Source organism: Schistocerca nitens, chromosome 2 (genome assembly GCF_023898315.1).
Source record: "Schistocerca nitens isolate TAMUIC-IGC-003100 chromosome 2, iqSchNite1.1, whole genome shotgun sequence".
Lineage (NCBI taxonomy): Eukaryota > Metazoa > Arthropoda > Insecta > Orthoptera > Acrididae > Schistocerca > Schistocerca nitens.
In genome coordinates this window covers 980,157,853-980,179,101 of record NC_064615.1, presented here as the reverse complement: position 1 = coordinate 980,179,101, position 21,249 = coordinate 980,157,853, and the positions used below count along the sequence as shown (strand labels likewise).

At 37.3% G+C, this 21,249-nt stretch overlaps 2 protein-coding genes across 5 annotated transcripts in view; one reads left to right on the top strand and one right to left on the bottom strand.

Moving 5' to 3' along the window:
* Window positions 1-693: 693 nt before the first annotated feature.
* LOC126237310 (BRISC and BRCA1-A complex member 1-like) lies at window positions 694-2,070 on the bottom strand. The gene has a single exon (XM_049947273.1). It carries the CDS (start codon window positions 1,907-1,909, stop codon window positions 1,007-1,009), a length of 903 nt encoding a protein of 300 aa, XP_049803230.1. The 5' UTR covers window positions 1,910-2,070; the 3' UTR covers window positions 694-1,006.
* Window positions 2,071-2,243: 173 nt separating this feature from the next.
* Window positions 2,244-21,249, top strand: part of LOC126237308 (pre-mRNA-processing factor 17) — a 66,009-nt gene continuing 47,003 nt past the window's right edge. Inside the window, exons 1-4 of one of the 4 annotated variants that reach the window (XM_049947270.1) lie at window positions 2,389-2,524; window positions 3,491-3,701; window positions 7,841-7,993; window positions 19,001-19,217. In XM_049947270.1, the coding sequence (XP_049803227.1) occupies window positions 19,139-19,217 (79 nt within the window). In that variant the 5' untranslated portion in view covers window positions 2,389-2,524; window positions 3,491-3,701; window positions 7,841-7,993; window positions 19,001-19,138. Of the gene's footprint in view, window positions 2,525-3,490; window positions 3,702-7,840; window positions 7,994-19,000; window positions 19,218-21,249 lie in introns of all 4 variants that reach the window. The other 3 variants (XM_049947269.1, XM_049947271.1, XM_049947268.1) reach the window with 3 other exon arrangements.

Sequence of the window (21,249 nt, the reverse complement as noted above, 5' to 3'; positions counted from 1 at the left end):
TGGAAGTTGGAATATAGCTACAAAAACAAGAATAATAATAGGCTTGAATCAGGTGCTCGGTGACTCACAATGAGGCAGTTGATGCAGGACTTAACATTTTCCTTCTTCACCTCCTGAATAAATCAGTTTATTAGAATGTTTCAGACTACATAGACACAACAAAAATATTGAGACTAGGCCTACTACATCTGATATAGGGCTAAGATTTTGTAAGAGAAAAAACTGAATAAAATGGGTCTCTCTTACAAAGCAAGTCATCTGTAGTCTAAAAGTTTATAACAGATAGAGAAATCTTCTTAAAGCAGTTTTCTCAATCTTTGTTATCTGCATTGATCCTTACAATATACCAATTCAGTAAATGCAAATATTATGGCTCCACAATTTGTGACAAACCAACACTAATTAATATGTCTACACTTTTAAACAATTTTTAGCATTGTATGCTGGATGGAGCATTAACATTTGTACAAAGAAACATAATTTTAGTGATTAAAAAAATCACAGCCATTGTAATATGCACATATTTTTATCTTTGGGGTTGAACAGAAACAAGCAATAACATTCAAACACAAATCCATACCACTGGGAAAAAAGGTTGGGACAAAACTGCAGTTCATGCTAGCAAGAAAATATAGCTTATTATCTTCTTCACATTTCTTTATTTTTATAAATGTATATTGTAAACTGACATTTTATGCAAAAATGACCGTATAAAATGAATATGTTATATGTCATTTTAATTTATTGTTTCCAAAACACTTCAGCAACATTTAACCCTGCAATGTGGCAGTTAAGTAGACTATCTGCATTAAAACTGTGCAGCTGTAACAAAATATAGGAACATTACTTGCAGATATTCTGCAGCTCCAATGTGTAATGTTTTCTCACAGTACTAAAATTTAATACTTCATTACCGTACATAACTCTGCAACTTGTCAATTCAGTAAGCTTCTTCAAAAAATCTCCACAAATAAAGCTTATAACACATATATACAATACATACAAATTATTTTGGAATATCCTGCGGCTCCTTCAATTTATAATGAGTTCTTTTCTGTGCTGGTCGTTGAAGCGGATGCGCAAGAAGCTTAGCCATATGGTCATGCAATTTCGTTGCATTTCTGAGGACATCATACACATAGGAGAGTTCCTGCTCATCTAATCCATCTAAAACACTAAATGCTTCTTCACATTTATTGTCCTCTGAAGGCTGTTCATGTATATACAGAATATCCAATGTAAAATACGGAGATGATGTGAGGACATTAAAAGACTCTCGTCCTTGTCTAAATTCTGGGACGCAGAATGACCGGCTATATAACAAAATTACTCTCACCGAGTACGGTGGGCAAAGTTCTGGATTATTGGCATGAGGTGCAGGAAGTTTTACATTTCGTTTTATAACGTCGAACAATGACGTAAGATTGAAAGTTTCATTTTGTGTGGTTTCACTCAAACCTTCCAGTATGGATATGATTTCCTTCGGATTACTACAAAAATCACTTAGCCACACCGCTTCATCAGTCTTTAACACAACCAACGCAAACTCGTGTTCAAGGCTTATGATGTTTTTACTATACAAAAATATTTCTGTCACCCTCTTGACCATATACAAGGGGGAGAACTTCGATCCTTGTCCTAGTTTAAACGGAGTATAATCAGGATCTTCCGCTAAATCAACACATAACACTATTTTTTCTGGGCAGCTGACAGCTGGAAATTTTAATATCTCGCAGTCATCACCTGTTACACCGTTATTTACATCATCAACACACCGTCCGAGTTGGTTCATTTCGTTGCACGGTGGACCGGGGGAAGAATCGTCACTTGAAGAACCGCGAGAGGTCGATGTGTTATTAACTAAGGAAACACTAGAATTCTCACTTCCACATGCGTGATCTCCATCCATTGTCACAAAATTTTACTTGATCTACTTCCCTCGTTTTTCTAAGTCAAAACCACACGGCACACAAATTCATACAACCAACTCATTTTCATTCAAAGATTACAATCGACATGCAGTGATCACCGATTTGAAATCAGTAGTTTAACATTACATGTTAGGTCCAAGCGGCAAAATATGTTTATCTCCGCACATAACGATATTTTTCTGTGCACATCATATTTTTGAGCTTCCGTCACAATTAATAAATTAGTGGAAAAAAATTATATCTCGAGTTTGGAGTATGAGATCTTTGGAAGTAGCTGCAGTGAAGGATGTAGCTAGTTACTGTGCATGCAAAGATCATAAGATGCCAGATGTATGTTAGATGTTACTGTTGAGTGATGAACGGTGTGTTGTTTACAAATCTTATTGTTTTGTATACAGAACTGAACACATACGAAGACAAAAATAGAAATGCTAGAACTACTACAATATGGAAGCAGCGATGATGACGATGCGGGAACAAAGACGGCGAATGACGACACAAACATTCACTTGAAACCTCTGGCTCCAGGGACATCCATTATGAGTTTACAGAACAAAATGCAAATTTGCGCTGCTCCCGATGTTGTTCCCATGGTGTGTATCTAATAAAAACTACTATTCTAAACTGACCTATGGAATATTTGCCAAGAAAAGTGGTTTTTGAGAAGAATGTAGTTCATTTACGTGCACGACCTTACTAATTTAGGTTCTTCCATGATTTACCTTGCTACTTAAAGTAAATACTGGCTTTATTCCTTCATACATAATGCCATTTGCAGCCTCAATCCCAGCTAACAGCTTTTAATTTGTCGCGAACGACCTCTGTCTTGTTTGGAAATAAGTTTATTTGATAGGTCCCTGAAAAGGTCTTTCCTTTTTCAACTTGTAAAATAAGTTTATTATCTAAGTATTGCTGATTATGTTTATGGCAGTTGATGGAACGAGTCATCTATTGATTTTAGTGTGTCGACTTTAGGGGCCAATTTCAGTGATAGTGAAGTCTGGCTAAGTGGCTGTACGTACAGTGTTTCCCACAAGACTATACTTTGAAGCAAATCTCATCTGTTGCAAGCTCTTTGCTATCCATATTTTGGGAGGAGGTAGTATAGACGAAAACAAAACAAAAAAATTTCTGGTACATGTGGGTTCTAAACTGCATATCTTAAACAGTTACGAGCACTTTTTCAGTAGAAGAAATTTTTTTGCATTAGCGAAAATGAAGTAGTGCTCACAGCTCTAAGGGCATTTTAGAGCCCATATTTACTAGACGTGTTTGCTCAAATGATTGTTCTTTTCATATCCCTGAATATTAAGCATTCCTCCTGGGGCACCCTGTATAGTCTAAAATTCGTCACTGAAGATGTGATACATACTGGTGTTCATTGAAAATGCAACAGAATTTTGTGTGTGTGTGTGTGTGTGTGAAAATTTCCATACTTTTCCACATACCATCTCTACATTATGTTAATTTTTATAATTTTATTCTTAAATCATTGACACATTGAAATTTCACTACCTTAGCACAAGTACTTAGCTTAGGTTGTTGTTGATTTTTTCCAGTAAGCAACTAATATTCCCAAGAGAAGGAAGAATTATGTGTCAGATAACTTCAGCAATGTTCTCTTTGTATAATGAGATGATACCAAAGATTACAGTTAAGCACTGTGAGACAAACCTCCCAGATTGCTTCAGAAATACCAGAGAAGTGCCAGGTGTGATTAGGAGCTAACTCCAATGGAATGTCGTCCCCGCATTCTTCTGCAACTCCGAGGTACATACACTGTGATTAGACTCTAATGCTAATCGGATGGCATCTCTGTTTTTTTTTTTTTTTTATGGAGCTCCAGAAGCATGACAAGTGTTATTCATAGCTAACACTAATGAAATGGCCTTCTCTCATTCATCACAAATTCCAATGAATGTTCAGACCAATGCTAGTCCTATTGTCATTAACCGAAAGTTACACTAGTTTTGTACAAGTGGAGTGTGGAGTGTAAGATTCCTTAATGTAAAAAAGGTAAATGGGTAGGTTGAAGTGAGACGTAGTGTGAATTAGTGTATCAGATTAACAGGGAGAACAGGACTGCTGGTCAATTCAGTACTGGATTATCAACACAAAACCAAATAGGTGTAATGCAGTAGTGGGCTGAATAATGAATAAGAAAATAGTAATGTGTCTAAGGTACTACCAACAACAACATAGTGAATGCATTATTATAAAAAAGATAGACATGAAGTCTACAACGACCACTTTTAGCACAAAATGTTTATATGCCAACTAAATCTGCACATTATGAAAAGATTGAAAGAGTGTATAATGAGGTAAAGGAAATTGTTCAGATAGTTAAGATAATGAAAAGTTTATTGTGATGGGTGACTGGAATTCAATAGTAGGAAATGGAAGAGAAGGAAAAATAGTAGGAGAGCCTGGACTGGGGGAAGGAATGAAAAGGGGGAGGGGGGGGGCACCACTCGGTAGAATTTTGCACAGGGCAGAATTTAATAATCACTAACACCTAACACTTGATTTAAGAATAATGAATGGAGGTTGTGTACATGGAAGAGACCTAGGGACACTGGAAGGTTTCCAGATTGATTGTTTATAGTTAAGACAGAGATTTGGAACCAGATTTTGAAGTGTAAGACAGATGTGGGCTTTGACCATAATTTACTGGTTGTGAACTTCAGATTAAATCTGAAAAAGCTGCAAAAAGATAGGAAATTAAGACGATAAGAAAGAAACAGATTTCTGAAACTTTCAGGACAAGTTTTAGGTAATGATGGTCTGAAACAGGAGAAAGGAATACTATAGAAGAGGAATGGATGGTTTTGAGAGATGAAATAGTGAAGGCACAGAGGATCAGGCAAGCGAAGGAGAGTATAGATGTCTAAAAAATGAGACTTGCAGAAAATACTGCATGGCTAGAGAACAAATGCAAGGCTGTAGAAATGTGCATTGTACAGGGGGAAAGGTAACTTACAGAGACTTTGGAGAAAACAGAAGCAGCTGTGTGAATATCAAGTGTTCAGATCGCAAGCCAGTACTAAGCATAGAAGGGAAAGGTGGAAGGAATATTTAGAAGGTCTGTATAATGGAAAATATGATATAAAGAGAAGAGGGAGTAGGGGAAAGTGAGATGAGAGATATACTGCAAGAAGAATCTGATAGAGCACTGAAAGACATAAATAGAAACAAGATCCTTGGAGTAGACGACATTCTCACGGAATTATTTAGAGTCTTGTGAGAGCCAGCCATGACGAAACTGTTGTGCAAGACATGTGAAACAGGGAAAACACCCTCAGACTTCAAAAAGAATGTAATAATTCCAATTTCGAAGAAGGCAGGTGCCAGCAGGTGTGAATACTACTGAACCATCAGTTCAGTAATACATAGTTGCAAAATATTCACAAGATTTATTTACAGAAGAGTGTAAAAAATGCTAAAGCAACATCAGGGAAGATCAACTTGGGTTCCAGAGAAACGTAGGAAAGTGTGCGGCTATACTGTGACCCTACATCTTATCTTATAAGGTGGGTTGAAGAAAGGCAAACATAAATTTAAAGTATTTGCAAATGTAGACTGTTGACTAGACTACCCTGTTTGAAATTCTGAAGATAGCAGGGATAAAATGCAGGGAGTGAAAGGTTATTTACAACTTGTGCAGAAAACAGTCTCCAGTTATTAGAGTCACAGTATGTGAAAGGGAAGCTGTAGTTGAAAAGGGGGTGAGGCAGGATTGTAGCCTATCCCAGATGTTATTCAGTTGGTGCATTGTGTGGGGAGGAATTATGAAAGGGAATTTAAGAAATAAAAGCTTTGATATTTGCTGATGACAATGTAGTTCTGTCAGAGATGGCAATTGACTTGGAATAGCACTTGAACCGAAAGAATAGTGTCTTGAAAAGAGATTATAGAGTGAATATCAACAAAAGTGAAACAAAAGGTTATGGAAAAAAGTTGAATTAAATCAGGTGATATGAGAGAATTGTATTAGAAAGTGAGACACTAAAAGTAGTAGATTGATTTTGCTATTTAGGCAGCAAAGTACCTGATGAAGGTTGAATAGGGAGGATATAAAATGCAGACTAACTGTAACAAGAAAAGCATTTCAGAAAAATAGGAATTTGTTAACATATAAATTGAAATGTTGAGAAGACTTTTCTGAATGTATTTGTTTTGAGAGCAGCCTTGTACAGAAGTTAAATGTGGATGAGAAGCAGTTCAGACAAGAAGGGAATAAAAGTTTTTGAAATGTGGTGCTGTAGAAGAATGCTGAAGGCTAGATACTGATAGATCGAATAACTGATGAAGAGGTGCCAAATCAAATTGAGACAAAAATAAATTTATGGCACAACTTGGCTGAAAGAAAGGCTAGATTAAAAGGGCACATCCCAAGAGGGATAAAAATTGTAGAGGGAGATCAAGGCATAACTACGGTAAGTAGGTTCAAATGGATGTATGTTGCAGTAGTTTTGTAGAGGTGAAGAGGGTGGACTAGCAAGGAGAATTGCATAAAACTAGTCTTCTAACTGAATACTTCAACAATTTCAATGACCAGTTATTTCTGTTATACATCAATTTGAGACCTGTCTCTTGTAGTGTCATTCAGAGATTGGTGTTCAAACCGACAGTTTGCCTTTCATATCAAAGTACAGTGAGATGCTCTGGGTTTAAGACACTGCACTCATGTTCTGGAGGACAGCAGTTTAAATCCTTGTCTTGTCATCCATACTGCTCAGTCTTTAATGACCTTGTTGACAGCAGAACATTGAACCCTTATTTTCCTTTCTTTTTCTTCACATTCAGATATTTTCAGATGCCAGTATAAGTAAGCAGGACATAGGCTCAGATACTTCAAGTGATTGGCCTCTATGTGTCTATGTGTAGTCGTAGTTCTTATAAGGGCAATTTTAAGTGATTTGTGCCTGAACATAAAGTGTAAACGGCACATAAATATGTTGTCAGGAGAGGAAGGATGTAAATGTTGTATATGAATCTGTTTTGTAAAACATTTTCAGTTGTTTTATTCACATGAAAAATACTCTTTTTAAAAAGTATATTAAAAACAACGTACACATACTTCTTTCTGCTGGTGTACGGTTTATGCTAAATATCATACAATTTACTTTTCAACCATGTAATAGATAGGTAACATGATAGGTTCATTCAAAAAGGAATGGTTATCCTGTTGTTATATGGTGCCTTTTCCCCTGAGTAGCTTAAATTCCACCTGGAATCTTTCTTTTTTTTGTCATCCATTTGTAAGTTTTTGTGGCAGTTAGACACAGATCAGCATTCATGAATGTGTTTTAATGAATAATTTAATTATCATAAAAATGTTTTGGGTATGGTACCATATAATGTTGTAAAATAACTGTAACAGAATAAAATCTGCATTCTGGCTGCAGCTACAGTGGCATTCCTTTGGGTCTACTGGTGTCCTACGTTGTCAAGAGTCATCTTGTGTTATATCATAACCTCTCTAATGGGCTTGACATTAAGTCACTTTTTTTTTAAACCAGTGATATAATTAATTTACTAGTGGAAGGAGTGGGATACATTAGATGGCATCTTATGGTTGGAGAAGTGGGGATCTGCTTTAGTCTATTACATCATTCATTATGAGCCTTGCTTGGAAATTTTCAGCAAACGGGGAGTAAAACGCTGTAATCCTTATGTGAGACATTTGGTTATGCTTCATGATTCAGTGTATTGACCATTTTCATTTTTAATTTAGAAGACAGTTTAGGATCAAAGATAGCCAAGGCAAGAGAAAAGGAAACAGATACTATAAAGAAGTTTTCAGTGTTTTTAAATCCACTTGAGAGGTAATGTATCACGTTTGACAACTTAACATTTGTAAAATTTTGTAAGAATACTGAAGTCTAAATATGGTGCTTTGTTTTCAGGAAGTTTGTTATACACAGTAATAAGGACTAAACAGATACCACAAGTTGCATTTACTTGTCTTAGCGATAAATGAAATTTATCGTGGAATAAAATCAGCAATAAGTAGACTTTCAAAATGGATACTGCTGGAGCACAAAAACATACTCCACGAGGTTGGTGCTTTTGCATGGGAGATCACATTTAATGAAAACTTAAATAGAATCCTTTGTAGGTTCCTGTTGTCGCAAAGTATCTCAAACAAAATTGAGAATTCAAAACATATTGAGTTGATCCATGTGTTCCTTGAATTTTCCATGCTAAATTCTGATTTGGGATTTATAGAATGGATTCTAAGCCAGATGTTTTGAAACTTTTTCAAGACTAATTTAGTATGTGAAAGTGATTATTCAGATGGCCAGGCTGTCGTGCTTGTTCCCCATCCAGTCATTTTATGCTTAAACACTGGTTGTGGAGGTCAGAGTCCAGTTGACAAGATAGCAGCAGCTGTATTGGACATTTTTGTGCTAAAAACATGACAGCAGTACATGTTATTCAGTACATTGCGAGAGATGAATAGGTGGTGAGATCCTTGTGTCTTGTGTCACCTGAAGGTTATGAGGAATGTTTCACTAGCGCCATACCAGTAGCGATGAGATTGCAGCCAAACCCAGAGGGGTGGGTGGGTAGTGCTGATGGTATCTTAAGCTGTGTTGTTTTGGTGTCCTCCCTTGTTAGCACCACTTCTTGGGGCTGTATGATGTTGCAGTCTGTGACTGCAGTGTTGGGGGAAGCAGTGAGCTGATGTAGTATGGGTGACGCTGAGTGCCAGACCTCGGCATACAAGCAGCAATTGTCGAATGGACAACTGCTGCCAAGTATATGGATTGAAAGCTGACGGGAGGACTGGTCACATCATAGCTGAATGGATGGCTGCCAAACTGCTCAGTGTCCTGTAGCCTGGCAAAACCGGTATAAGTAGTGTCTTCCAGCTACTGTCCCATTGCAAAAACAGCAACTTAACTGGACATGCTGAATATATAACAACACATTGTCATAGTCATTGGTAAAAAGACAGGTGTAATACTGTTTTACATGATAGCCTATCTTGAGCAAGTCCTCTCAAATCTATACAGCTAATGCATTGTAGACCTATTTGAGGTTCCTTACTAGTCTCAGTCCTTTCTTTGACTACCTCTCACACTTCCCTCTTATTACCAAGTGAACAGTTCTCGGATGCCTCAGAGTGTCTTGTCAAGTCTCTTCATTAGTTACTCACTCTACCCATTTAATTCCCAGAATTCTTTTGTAACACTGCATTCCAAAAGCTTCAGTTCTCTTCCATGTTGTTATTGACAGTGACATTACAAGAAATTTAAGTAAATAAAATTAACTAAATTCATTTAGTCAAAATAAAGTAAGCACTACTCGTGTCAGCATGAAGTAAATAATTTACAAACAGATGCAGTATTGTTGCTGATGTGGGTAACATTAATGTCATTACTTATCATAACTGGAGGAATAAGGGCCAGTGGTGCAAATACAGCTGTTCTGTTACAGCACAGTTCGTCAACTTGATGAAGGCTTCTTCCAATAGTAGATGTAAAGAAGCTTTCAGTTTACGTCATAGTGCCATGCTCATCTGGAAGTGCTGCAGTAAATAAGTCTCCACCTGTGAATGTATATGTAAGAATATAATCATTTTTCTTATATAGAGTAGCTTTTTGGGGTACATGGAAAATCAAACAGTGTACGAATAATGCTGAAAGGAATGTTCCATCAGTACTTGGAGGAACATTGTGACAATGTAGGCTTTCATGGCCGATATTGTTGTCACTTGAAACTTCCAGGCTGATACACTGTGGTCGATGTATAAAACTCTCCCCTGACATTTCGTCTCTGACTGCGGAAGAAATCCTCCGAGGTAAAGCGGCGAGCTACAAAGAGAACTTGAGGAAGTGCAGATTATATAGGCAGTGCAGAGGGTGCCACTGTCCATCATGTGGCTTGGCTATGAGACTATCTCTGTAATGGCAACATTCTCGAATGAAAGTAATTGATCGTCACGCTTCCGGTGCAGTGCTAACATCTAAGTTTTACCCAGTTTAACACCTTTCTCTTTCCTTTTAAAATCTTTATGGTGTTTATCAATCTCGATAGTCACTCTATACATGCGCACATAATAATGCGAGGTTTTAGATATGAAACTCGTCACACTGAATTTTAGTTCATGATTACCTTCCTGGTAAACTTGTTCTGCTATGGTTGATTTATTTGTTTGTGTTCAACAAGACGAGTGTTATCACTTCTTTTTGTGATACTGATATAAACCTGTCCACAACTACAAGGAATTTTATATACCCCCGGTGTAGCCAAAGGATGTCTTGCATCTTTTGCCAGTCTTAAATATTCTTTTATTTTCCTGGTGGGTCTGAAAATAATTTCCACCCCATACTTGTTTAACACTTCCCAGTGCTATCTGTGACCTTACTAATCAATGGAAGAAAAACCTTGCTAAGGGCGGCTGTTGTTCATTGTTGCTCGTGATTCTCTGCCTACGGCACAGTACTCAATCTATCTCCTTGCTAGAATAGCCATTCTTCACGAAAGTCGACTGTAGATGTTCAATCTCATCTTTTAAATAAAGTTTGTACGCCCTGTCTACCAAGGTTTTTATTACATCTTCTATTTTGTCTAGGGTGTGGTTAGACACTTTATGCATATGATAACCAGTATGTGTGGCCTTTCTATACACATTATGGCCCAACGTTCCACCCTGTCATTTAATCACAGACAGATCCAGAAAATTCAGTTGCCCGTTACTCTCCGTCTCCATAGTAAATTGGATTTTCAGATTAATGCTGTTTAGATGTGTCAGGGAGGCATCCAACTCCTCTGCTCCATGTGTCCATACTACAAATGTGTCATTGGCATAGTGATACCATCTGGCTGGTCTCTTATTGGCAGTCTGCAGTGCCTGTTGTTCAAAAGTCTCCATAAACAAGTTAGCCACAGCAGGACAAAGAGGACTGTCCATAGCAACTTCATCAATCTGTTCATAAAAGTCACTATTGTACTGAAAGTAAATTGTGGTGAGGCAGTGTCAGAATAATGCCACAATAACGGTAGGAAAAATATCCGCTCTGCATGAGATAGCTTTGTGTACTGGTATTATGGTAAATAACGATACAGTATGAAAACTAACGAGGATATCATATGGGCCCATGCTCATTTCCTTTAACATGTTAATGAAATGAGCTGAATTTTTAGTATGACTCTCAGTCATTGACAAGTTAAGGAAAACGATCGTGGGCCCGGATGATATCCTCTTTAGTTTTGATATAGTATCATTATTTGCCATGTTTCTGGTAAACGAAGCTATCTTATGCATATTGGATATTTTTCATAGCGATATTGTGGCATTATTCATGCAATCTAATATTGATGTGCCCATCATTACTTTTCTGGAGCTCACAAATCTCAATCTAAAGAACTTAAAATTAATTAATTAATACATAAAATTATCACATTCTGGAGACTAGAATCTGCCTCATCTGAATGAAGCACACTGGTCAGGGGAAAAAAATGTTTCAGTAATAAACTAAGTGAAACAGGGTCATAACTTGGGAAACAGCGTAGTTGACTGGCAGCCTTACTTGTCAAATATTATTGAGCTATAATAGCATAAGTCCCCCACATAGCCGCTTGTTTTGACATCCATGAGCAGCTGCCTGTACCATCCACAGGTGGTTTCTGAAGGCCATTCCTACAAACAAAAGACTTTAACATTAATTATTGAGTAAAATGTTGGCAAATATAAAATATTGAAAGAGAAATTTGTGTGTGCAAATCATCTGTAGATTCTGAATGTGACATTACTGTATACATCGAAAAGTCACAGTACATTGTTAGGTCACTTCTCCCTCAAAATGTCTCACATTTTACCTGAAATTAAAAGTACACAGACTGACACAGAAAATGCAATGTTTCAATTTCTTTAATTTTATTTTAAACTCCAGTTATTTTTATGATAAAATATTGTGGCATGGCCCCCTCTGGGTGTCTAGCAATGAATAAATAAATAAATAGAAAGACAGTTGTATAAACAACTTAAGCTAGAGAGGCAGAAGTGACATAAATATATTCACACTTCAAGCACATTTTGAGGACGTTCATCGAGGTAATGCACATCTGTTTTGATTTTCAACACTTCTCTTTACAGACTTCTCTTTGCATCTTCAAAACGGTGTATTACCTCCTCTTGCACCAGTCATGGCATCCAACCTCCCAGGCATTCTCTTTATTAATGTTGCAGTTTCCATTTGAGAAATCATCTCCCATTATTTCAAGGGGACCATCCATAGGTCCAGTAGGGTCACTGAGTAGTGCTGAGTCCCAGCTGGTCCCATACGGGCTCAATAAGATTCAAATCGGGGCTCTTGAGCAGGCCAAGCCATAGAGTGAATGTCCACTTCATCCAAGAACTCTTGCATTAGTGTAAAACTATCACCACTAAATGAAGCAAAAGACAAAACATGCTCCACGAAGGATTTCCTCCACATACCAATATGTCGCAAGGTTCCTGTGCTCCACAAAGAACAAGTCTGTCCTTATAGTGATATTGATTCCTGCACCCACCATAAGACAACTACCCTGAAATGCTGACCTGGATGAGAATATGCATGTGGGAATAACTTCCCCCAGCCCTTCTCCAGACCCTCTCTGTCAGGTGATGGTAAGCCAAATCAAGACTCATCAGTGAACAAACACTTGCTCCTATTGTTGTAATCTCCAGTCATGATATTTCCTTGTTAAACATAGTTGAACTGTGTGATGCACTCTAATGAGTCCTGGGTGTATAGCAGGCCTTCTGGATGGGAGATTGGCTTCTTCCAGTCTTCTTCAGACAAGTGCCTCATTAACATTGACCCCTCAAACTTGGTGGAGTCGATTTCGTGCTCCAATGGTGATGGTGTGATGGTTGTAAAGAACTTGGAAGTTATAAGAAGTGCTCATCTCTTGGCAGTGTTGCTCACCTGGAACCTGCTCCTCATTTCCTTGCATGGCCTCCTGTCCAGTTTCTCTGTACCTTCTTATAGTTCTGAAAATAGTGGAAGATGCAGTTCTCAACCTTCTGACACACAATTCTGTGACCACCTTCCACCAAAGCAGTGGCTTTTCCAGTATCTTCATTGCTTAATGACATGTTTGTTTGAGAAAGCTGATTACACTAATCACAGAGAAAGCCTACAAACAAGTGTTATTGAAAGGGCAACAATACGGGTATGGGAAAAAAAACATTTAAGGCTAGTACAGTAAACAATCAATGCTGTATTGTTTGGGTGCAAAACAATGCCAGTAACATACACTATCTAAAAATATATGACAAAGTGCTACACTTTAATTAAATAGATAATTACATATCATTTATTACATGTTACAGTTTTCATGTTGGTCACTGTAATTATTAGCATAAGAAGCAAGTGGTATTTCCACAATTATTGGAACGATTTCAAGCTTTCATGTTTTTCATATCATTGTTGTTTTGGTGGCTGTCAATCTGAAGACTAATTTGATGCAGATCTCCATGCTGCTCTATCACATGCAAGTCTCTTCATGCCTACAGAACTACTGAAACCTACAGACACTTGAACATGCTTGTTGTAATCAATCCTTCGTCTCCCCCTACAATTTTCATCTTCCACCTTTTCCTCCATTACCACATTGGCAATTCCTTGAGGCCTCAGGAAGTGTCTTTATCAATCAATCAATCCTTTCTTTTAGTCAAGTTGTACCATAATTGTATCTTTCCAATTCGATTCAGTACTGCTTCATTAGTTATATAATCTGCCTATCTATTCTTCAGCGTTGTTTTGTAACTTCACATTTCAAACACATTTATTCTCTTCGTGTCTGTACTGTCTATGATCCATATTTCACTCCAGTACAAGGTTATACTCCTGACAAATACTTTCCGAAATGATTTATATTTGAAGTTAACAAACTACTTCTTTTCAAAAATACTTATGTTACTATTACCAGTGTGCATTTTATAGCATCTCTACTTCGGACTTCATCAGTTATGTTGCTGCCTGAACAGCAATTGCATACTTTGCTGTCTCAGTTTCTAATTTAATTCCCTCAGTATCTCATGATTTAATTTGATTACACTCCATTACCCTTGTTTTTCTTTTGTTGAAGTTCCTCTTACAACTGCTATTCAGGGTGCTATCCATTTCATTCATTTGATCTTCTGAGTCCTCTCTTTTTTTTGGTCTGCCTAGTGGTCTTCTTCCATCAGGAGTAAAATCCATGGATTTCAAAGACTGTCTGTGTTTATATATGAGTTAAATGCCCTGCTTGTACAAGCCATTGGTTCTCATCAGTCGTACAATGTTTGGTCTCTTGTAGATTTCACCCAGCTCACAATTATGCTGGATCCTCCATTTCCCAATGATCTCATCTTGTAACAAACTGTAGATCTTTCTTAAGACTTTCAACTTGAAAACGGGAAGGTTGTTTTAACCTTTGCTCTGGACGAACTCTCGAAGTTGTGCAGCCACATTGCCATATGTGTTGGATCAGTGTTTTGTACAGCTGGAATTTGAAATTCCTTGAAAGGCTGTGTGCTTTAAAAAGCTGATGCAGACTGAAGTATGATTGGTTATCAGCTTGGATCCTCACTTGAACTTCTGCCTCACACAATGCATTTTCTGTAAAGATTTCTCTTAGATATTTAAAGTTGTGAACTATGTTGTAGGATCGGGTTCTGACTAGCAGAGACTGGAGTTGGTCTCTTGAATAGGCTTGAGTCCCATTCATCATCAGATACTCGGTCTTTCAATAATTCACTAGGAATCCAATTTTGCTTGCTGACACCTCCACACTGTCACTCACCTTCAATAGTTATTAGATGTGAAACAACAGGGCCATGTTATTGGCAAATGTGAGATTTGTGATTTTTTCCACCCTCTACCTCAATCCCTTCAAAATTCTTATGGAAAGCTCCTCTCATTATATTTTTGAGTGCCATATTGAACAATATCGGTGACACACAATCTCCTTGTCTCAATCTTGCGTTTACATTAAGGCTCTCCATAACTTTATTCCCAAGATTCACATTATGTTTTGAATTAGGAAGAAAAACTGCAAATAGGTTTGTGGTTTTTTTGGGTGTTCCAAATTTGGTTAGGCAATTCATCAGGTGCTCCCAGTGGATGCTATCATATGCCTCCTTAAAATAAGTGAGGAGCACATGAAGGTCTTCGCCATATTCGCACATCTTCTTGGTGAGCTGTTACGGTGTCCACAGTCGAAAGCTGCTTCCTGAAGCCATCCTGATATTCACGAATCACTTCTTCTACCAATGGCTTGGGCTTCTACCAATGGTTGGGTTCTAATCTGTATACAGTTGGACCTGATGTTGCAGAAGATTCAGGAGGGTGTTTTCTCTGTAGTTGGTGCAGTCCATTTTGTTTACCTTTCTTGTGTATAGGTCAGATGATTGCTGTCTTCCAATCTTGTGTGATCTCCTCCACAATTCAGATCCTCTTAACTAGTTGGTGAATTCTCTCGTGATGTCTCTTCTCTCCAACTTAAATAACTTCTGCCTGTATTCGCATTTTCTCGTGGACTTTTGTTCTTCTTCAGTTTCATCATCTGATCCTTCATTTCCTTCAGTGTAGGAGCTGGATAACCAAAATTTACAATGTCAGGAGGTTGAAATTTGAACAGATCTTTAGGTTAATCAGGGTTGAGAAGCTCCTTGAAGTATTGTTTCCATCTCTCGGCAGTGCTGAACTCATTGGTGAGAATGGTCCCGTTATTGTCCCTGATGAACTTTTGGCAGCTCTGTACCAGAGGTTAACTTGACACTATATCTTTTGCACCTGTCTTCCAAAGAAATCTAGCTGAGCCTCCTCTGGTATTGCTTTGATGTACATCTCTTTGCTCCCCTCAGAGTTTCTGGAATAGTTCTAAGTAGGCCCACTTTTTCAAATTGTGCTTTGCCTTGGGCAAAATCTGTACCTCATATCCACCTCCTGTTGGCTTCCCTTCTCTTGACTGACGCCTCAATGCATATATCCTCATACCAAATCATCTTACCCCTGATCTGCTAACAAGATAGCATATTACTTCCTTAAGACTGTTTCTGACTCTGGCTTTGGGTTGTAGTCATAAACAGCTTTTTACTAGGAAATGGTCACTCCTGTGCTCCGTACTGTCTTTACATCCATCATCCAGTTCTTTGCTTGCGTGTTAACTGCAGTGTGACCTATCTGATTAATTGTTTTACCATCTGGTGACACCTAGATTCAGGTGTGTATAAGCTTCTGTTGGAAATTTGTGCTATTGATAAGCATCCCTTTTGATGATGTACAGGTGATGAAACTGATGCTATTGTTGTTTCAGAGTTCATACAAATTTTGTTTTCTGTTTATTGAATGGAATACATCTTCTTTTCCCACTTTAGCGTTCATATCAGCCAGCAGGACCTTATAGCTGCTATTCGAAACGTCACCCATCACTACTTCCAGTTCTGCATGGACTTGGTCCTTCGATTAGGATGTGCTTTCTCCTGTGGGTGCATGGTGGTTCATAAACGACATTTTACATCCCTTTGTGTCTGTTACTAATAACTTTAATTACCTTTCCTAATTTTTCTTTGGTTTTCTTTATTAATTGTTCATTGTCGAAATGGAATATTTTGTGTGTACCAAATTCATTTTCCAGTTTAAACTCTGGATGGCCCAAAGCCAAGAAGTTTCAAGCCGCCCCCCTCTCTTCTATATCTGGAAAGGGACACAACATTTTTTCCATCTGCATGGTAAACTAAATTACAGGATGGAGTGACTTTAGATTTTGTATATGTAAATATAACCTATAAACTTACTGTGGCAAAATAATACTGGTAACATTCATCTATTGAGAAGATAACTGCAAATCTACTAGATACAGAACTTTATCCTCAAAATTTATTGATAAAGAAGTTTGCTGCTATAGGTTAAGGCTACCAGTAGCAGTATCATCAGATTGTTGCAAGTATTGGTTAGTAAAAAGTAGGGGTAAGTAGGCCTATATATGTTGAAAGCAGAGCACAATTGTCTTCCAGCTTTTTATAGGTGAAGTCAGGGGTAAAAGTGCCTGGTGTTTTCTTTTTTTTTGCCAGCTGGGAGGAAAGAGTGTCTCAGAATGGAAGAACAAGATGAACTGGAAAGCATTTAAAAATTAGTTTTATAAAATAAAAGAATCTTTCCAAGAGCCTAGGAAATCAGGAGTGCCAAAGTGGTACATGAAGTGAAGATAAGGAGAAAGAATAATGTCTGAACTTTAAAGAAGGTAGTGATGCAAGCTGTATAGAAACCCATCAGATCCAACATGGGATCATTACACAATTACTCATTGCTAATTTGAATAGTGGGAAATATGTCATTCTATCTGGCTTTTAGCAAATTATTACAGAAACACTTTCCTTGTTCATTTTTGGGACACTAGCCACCCAATTTTTAAAGTTGATTTAGCTGTACAATGAGACTACATTTTAAAATTTTTGTGCTAAAAAAAGTGTTACTGTGCCTTGGAACACAAAATTTTGTAAAGCTGATTATTTTTGTGGTCATGTATATATTTAGTTAAATTAGAACTAGTATCAGTTGTATGTTTGTATGAGAGACATGATTTATTTGCTTTAAATATCAGTTCAAATATCTATGTATTTTGAATATTTCAATGCAGATTCTCATCATCTATATTCGTTAATAGTGCCAGAACAGAAAGGAAAAGAAATTGTTTTGCTGTGTGAGGACCAAGTTTAAACAGTGTTCTCAGAGTATAACTTAAACTCTGCTGAATTTAGTGCCCAGGAATAACTCTTGCACACTATGATTATTTGTAAGAGTGAGAGTTAACTATAAAAAATTAAATGCCATTATCATAATAGTATGTGTTTTATAAATGTTTATATAGGTATGTGGTGACTAAAACATCTTTTGAACTTAAGCCAGGGGAAAAAAGCCCTCGCACATGCATTACTGCCACACTTCAGCTTGTGAAGAAGTAGTAGAAACAAATCCGTCCCATACAATACAAGAACTCCTAATATTCTTGTAATTATATTTGGCTTTGCAAATAAGAATATTTTGCTGCTTTTATTTCCTTCATTTGTAACATATTAGCACCATCATACGAGAAGTAGAATACTGCCTTTTGTCATTTGTTCCAGCTCAGTAGTTAGTCTGCATGCTGTACGACATCCATCTTCAGTTATTGATCTTTGTATGTAATAGAGAATTAAAGAAAGTCTATAGCAACATCTGGGAAGTATTGAAAAATACAATGAAACCCACCAAGTTTGACCATTGATACTGTCTGCAAGGTAACAATTTGTCATAACTATGGTGACTATGATATCACACAATCATGTGTGTTTTAACTATCAATGAATTGGAACCTCCAAAGGTGGAACCTCCGAAGGAATATAAGGGCCTTGGGTGGGGAAATACTTGGTGTTAATGACTTCAGATATACTAAACACTTGAAAATTTCAGACTACAGTGGGGAAATACGGACTTTCATCGGGATCATAAACTATAACTGCAAAACACAAAGTGTATGAAAAACTAGATTAATGTTATGTCGTAGATCTCTGGACACACTACAAATTAGTCTGTAATTGCAATATTCGTTTAAGAAGTAGGTTGTTTTGCTGACACATTTGTTGTTTTAGAAACTCTCAACCAAATTTTCACCTTCCAACATAATTTAGACCATGGGCAATGCTGCACATCACTCTGTCACCACAGCCATCATTTCAAAAAATGGTGACATTACTGGTCAAAACTGATTGTTAATATCTCAAACACTCAACTTCTAAATGCTGTATCTGCATCAAAAAGTCAGACCAGAAGCCCTGTACTTCTTGATTCTGAGGAAATGTATTTCCTACGTCCAGGGAACAAACTTTCCTGATTTATAAATCACATACTTACTGGTCCTGTATCAGAAACACTCGTAAGGGACAAACATAAAAACTCCTAGTATCCGACAATATCAGAAACATATTTCATTTGTTTGTGACAGTGTCATTGGTTGAGTTGACTCCTGCATAGCAGCAAGCTGAGTACTAATATTGGTGGCATTTTGCAAAATTTTGAAATCCATTTATCGATTTTACTTTTTTTCAGGGTACTGTTGACACCTTAAGACACATTGACTCTACAACGAAAGAAGTATTGCATAATCCAAAATATGAAGAACTATTTGCCCCAGAAGTTGGACCAGAGAATCCATTCCAAACAAGACAACAGAAAGCTCATAAAAACATGCTGTCTGGATTTGTTGAACAAGCATACATTAGTGATTTCCAGTTTGAAAATCAGCGCCGAACCTTCAACAGCTATGGTAAACACGGAATACATTTAACTCTCTGTAAAACTTATAAATGACAGGAAGAACTGTCAAGATTTCAGAACTGACATCTGTAGCACTCAGTCTTTTGCTTCTCAGTTCTTCCTGTTCCAGTCAAGGATTAAGCTTACATTTCTGTTTCTTATATTTGTGTGTGTTTTTGCCCCTTCGCAGAGGAAGAAGATTAGATTATAAAAAGTTCAAATACCTTAAATTTTATATGTCACTTCTGCTACAGTGTATTTTATCTTTGTAGTTCTCTCTCTCTCTCTCTCTCTCTCTCTCTCTCTCTCTCTCTCTCTCTCTCTCTCTCTCTCTCTGTCACCCTCCCTCCTTCCTTCCCTATCCCTCTCCCCCCCCCTCACTCTCCCCCCTGCCCCCACTCTTCCCCCTTCTGCTCTCTCTCTCTCTCTCCCCCCCCCTCCCTCTCCCCCCTCTCCCTTTCCCCCCTCCCTCTCCCACTCCCTCTCCCTTACTCACCAGGAAGCTAATGAATAAATTGCTCACAAAGTAAATTGGGACATAAAACTCAACAGTGGAATGTAGAAAACTAAAAGGCAAATGCCAGAGTAACTTAATAATAGCAATAATTCAAGAAAGCTGTCATGAACCGGAAGGTTGGTTTGAACACTACAGCACTTTACTAGGCATGATCCTATTGGAGGTGGTACGCCATTGCCTTCCTCTGTCCATTGAGCTGACTTACCCAGCCACTTATAGGCGGACCCGCAGTTTAACAGGAATTCTGAACCACAGTGAATTCTTTTCACTTTAATAAACACATTGCCAGAAGTTAATGAAGTGGTACGTGACAGATAAAAATCTTATGACCCAAAGAAACAGTCTGAAAAAATAGTTGCAGCAAAAGTGAAATTTCTGTTGAAAAAATTATTTACAATTTGGTTCCTTTTTGATGTGCACTGGTGGTTAATATAAACGGAAGATGTTGGTTCGTATAAACATCCATTTATTCTGACTTAGGTAATGCATTGTTTCCCTAAATCACTTCAAGCAAATGCTGGATTTGTTCCATGAACAGAACCATTGCCAGCTCCCTACCCTAATCTTGTACAGTTGGGCTAACACTGTGTCCAAAAACCTCAATTTATGAGAATGCATTGGATTACGCATATTAAAATCTTTAAATTTTATTGCATTTCATTTTTGTTGTGCTTCGCCTGTTGCACTGAGAATTCATATTGGTCATTCTCTTTGTATTTTGTTCTTATATGTTTTCTTCACTGTACATTTTTCAAGATTCTCAGCACGCATGTTTCTTGCTTTTGATTTATGTTGTCTCCTCATGCTCTACAACAATTTTTTCACACTTACTACAGTCGCCCTATACCCATTCTTCACACATTTCCTTCTCCTTATTGTTCAGTTATGCTGTTGGTAGTTTTTTAAAATTTTCCTTTTGGTGCCCAGCCAAATTTCACTGATGTTACCTTATTTATTGACTGAGCAAAATGGTGCAGTGTTTAAAGCATTTGATTTGTTATCGGGAAAATAAGGTTCAAATTCTTGTCAAACCATTGAGATTTCGGTTTGGCTTGGTTTTTCTGGATTGATCAAGGTGAATGGCAGAGCGATTGCTTTCAAAAGATCCTGGATAATTCATTTAGGATCATTAGTTCTATTGGAGTTTGTCTCCACCGCAAATGATGTTATCATCAACAGAAGTTAAACCCCTAATTTTTCTTCTTATTGAACTTCAGTATATTAAAAGGGATAAATGCTAATGTATGTATCTTTGGATTATAGCTCTTCACAGCAGTAACTCTATTTCCATTATTGTCACAACTGTTTGTATGCAATAAGTATGCTTGTATTATCTAACACATTTTCCTAGATTAAAAGAGCTTGTAACCATCTGTCTATCTCTTAGTGATCCTTATTAATTTTTTATTAATTTGGTTGCTCAGTTATTGAGTAAGCTGAGATGGTTGAATATCTGCTTCAACAGCCACCAATTAAAAATAAACATTCTGCACATTGTAATATTCAGAACATATAAAATTAATGA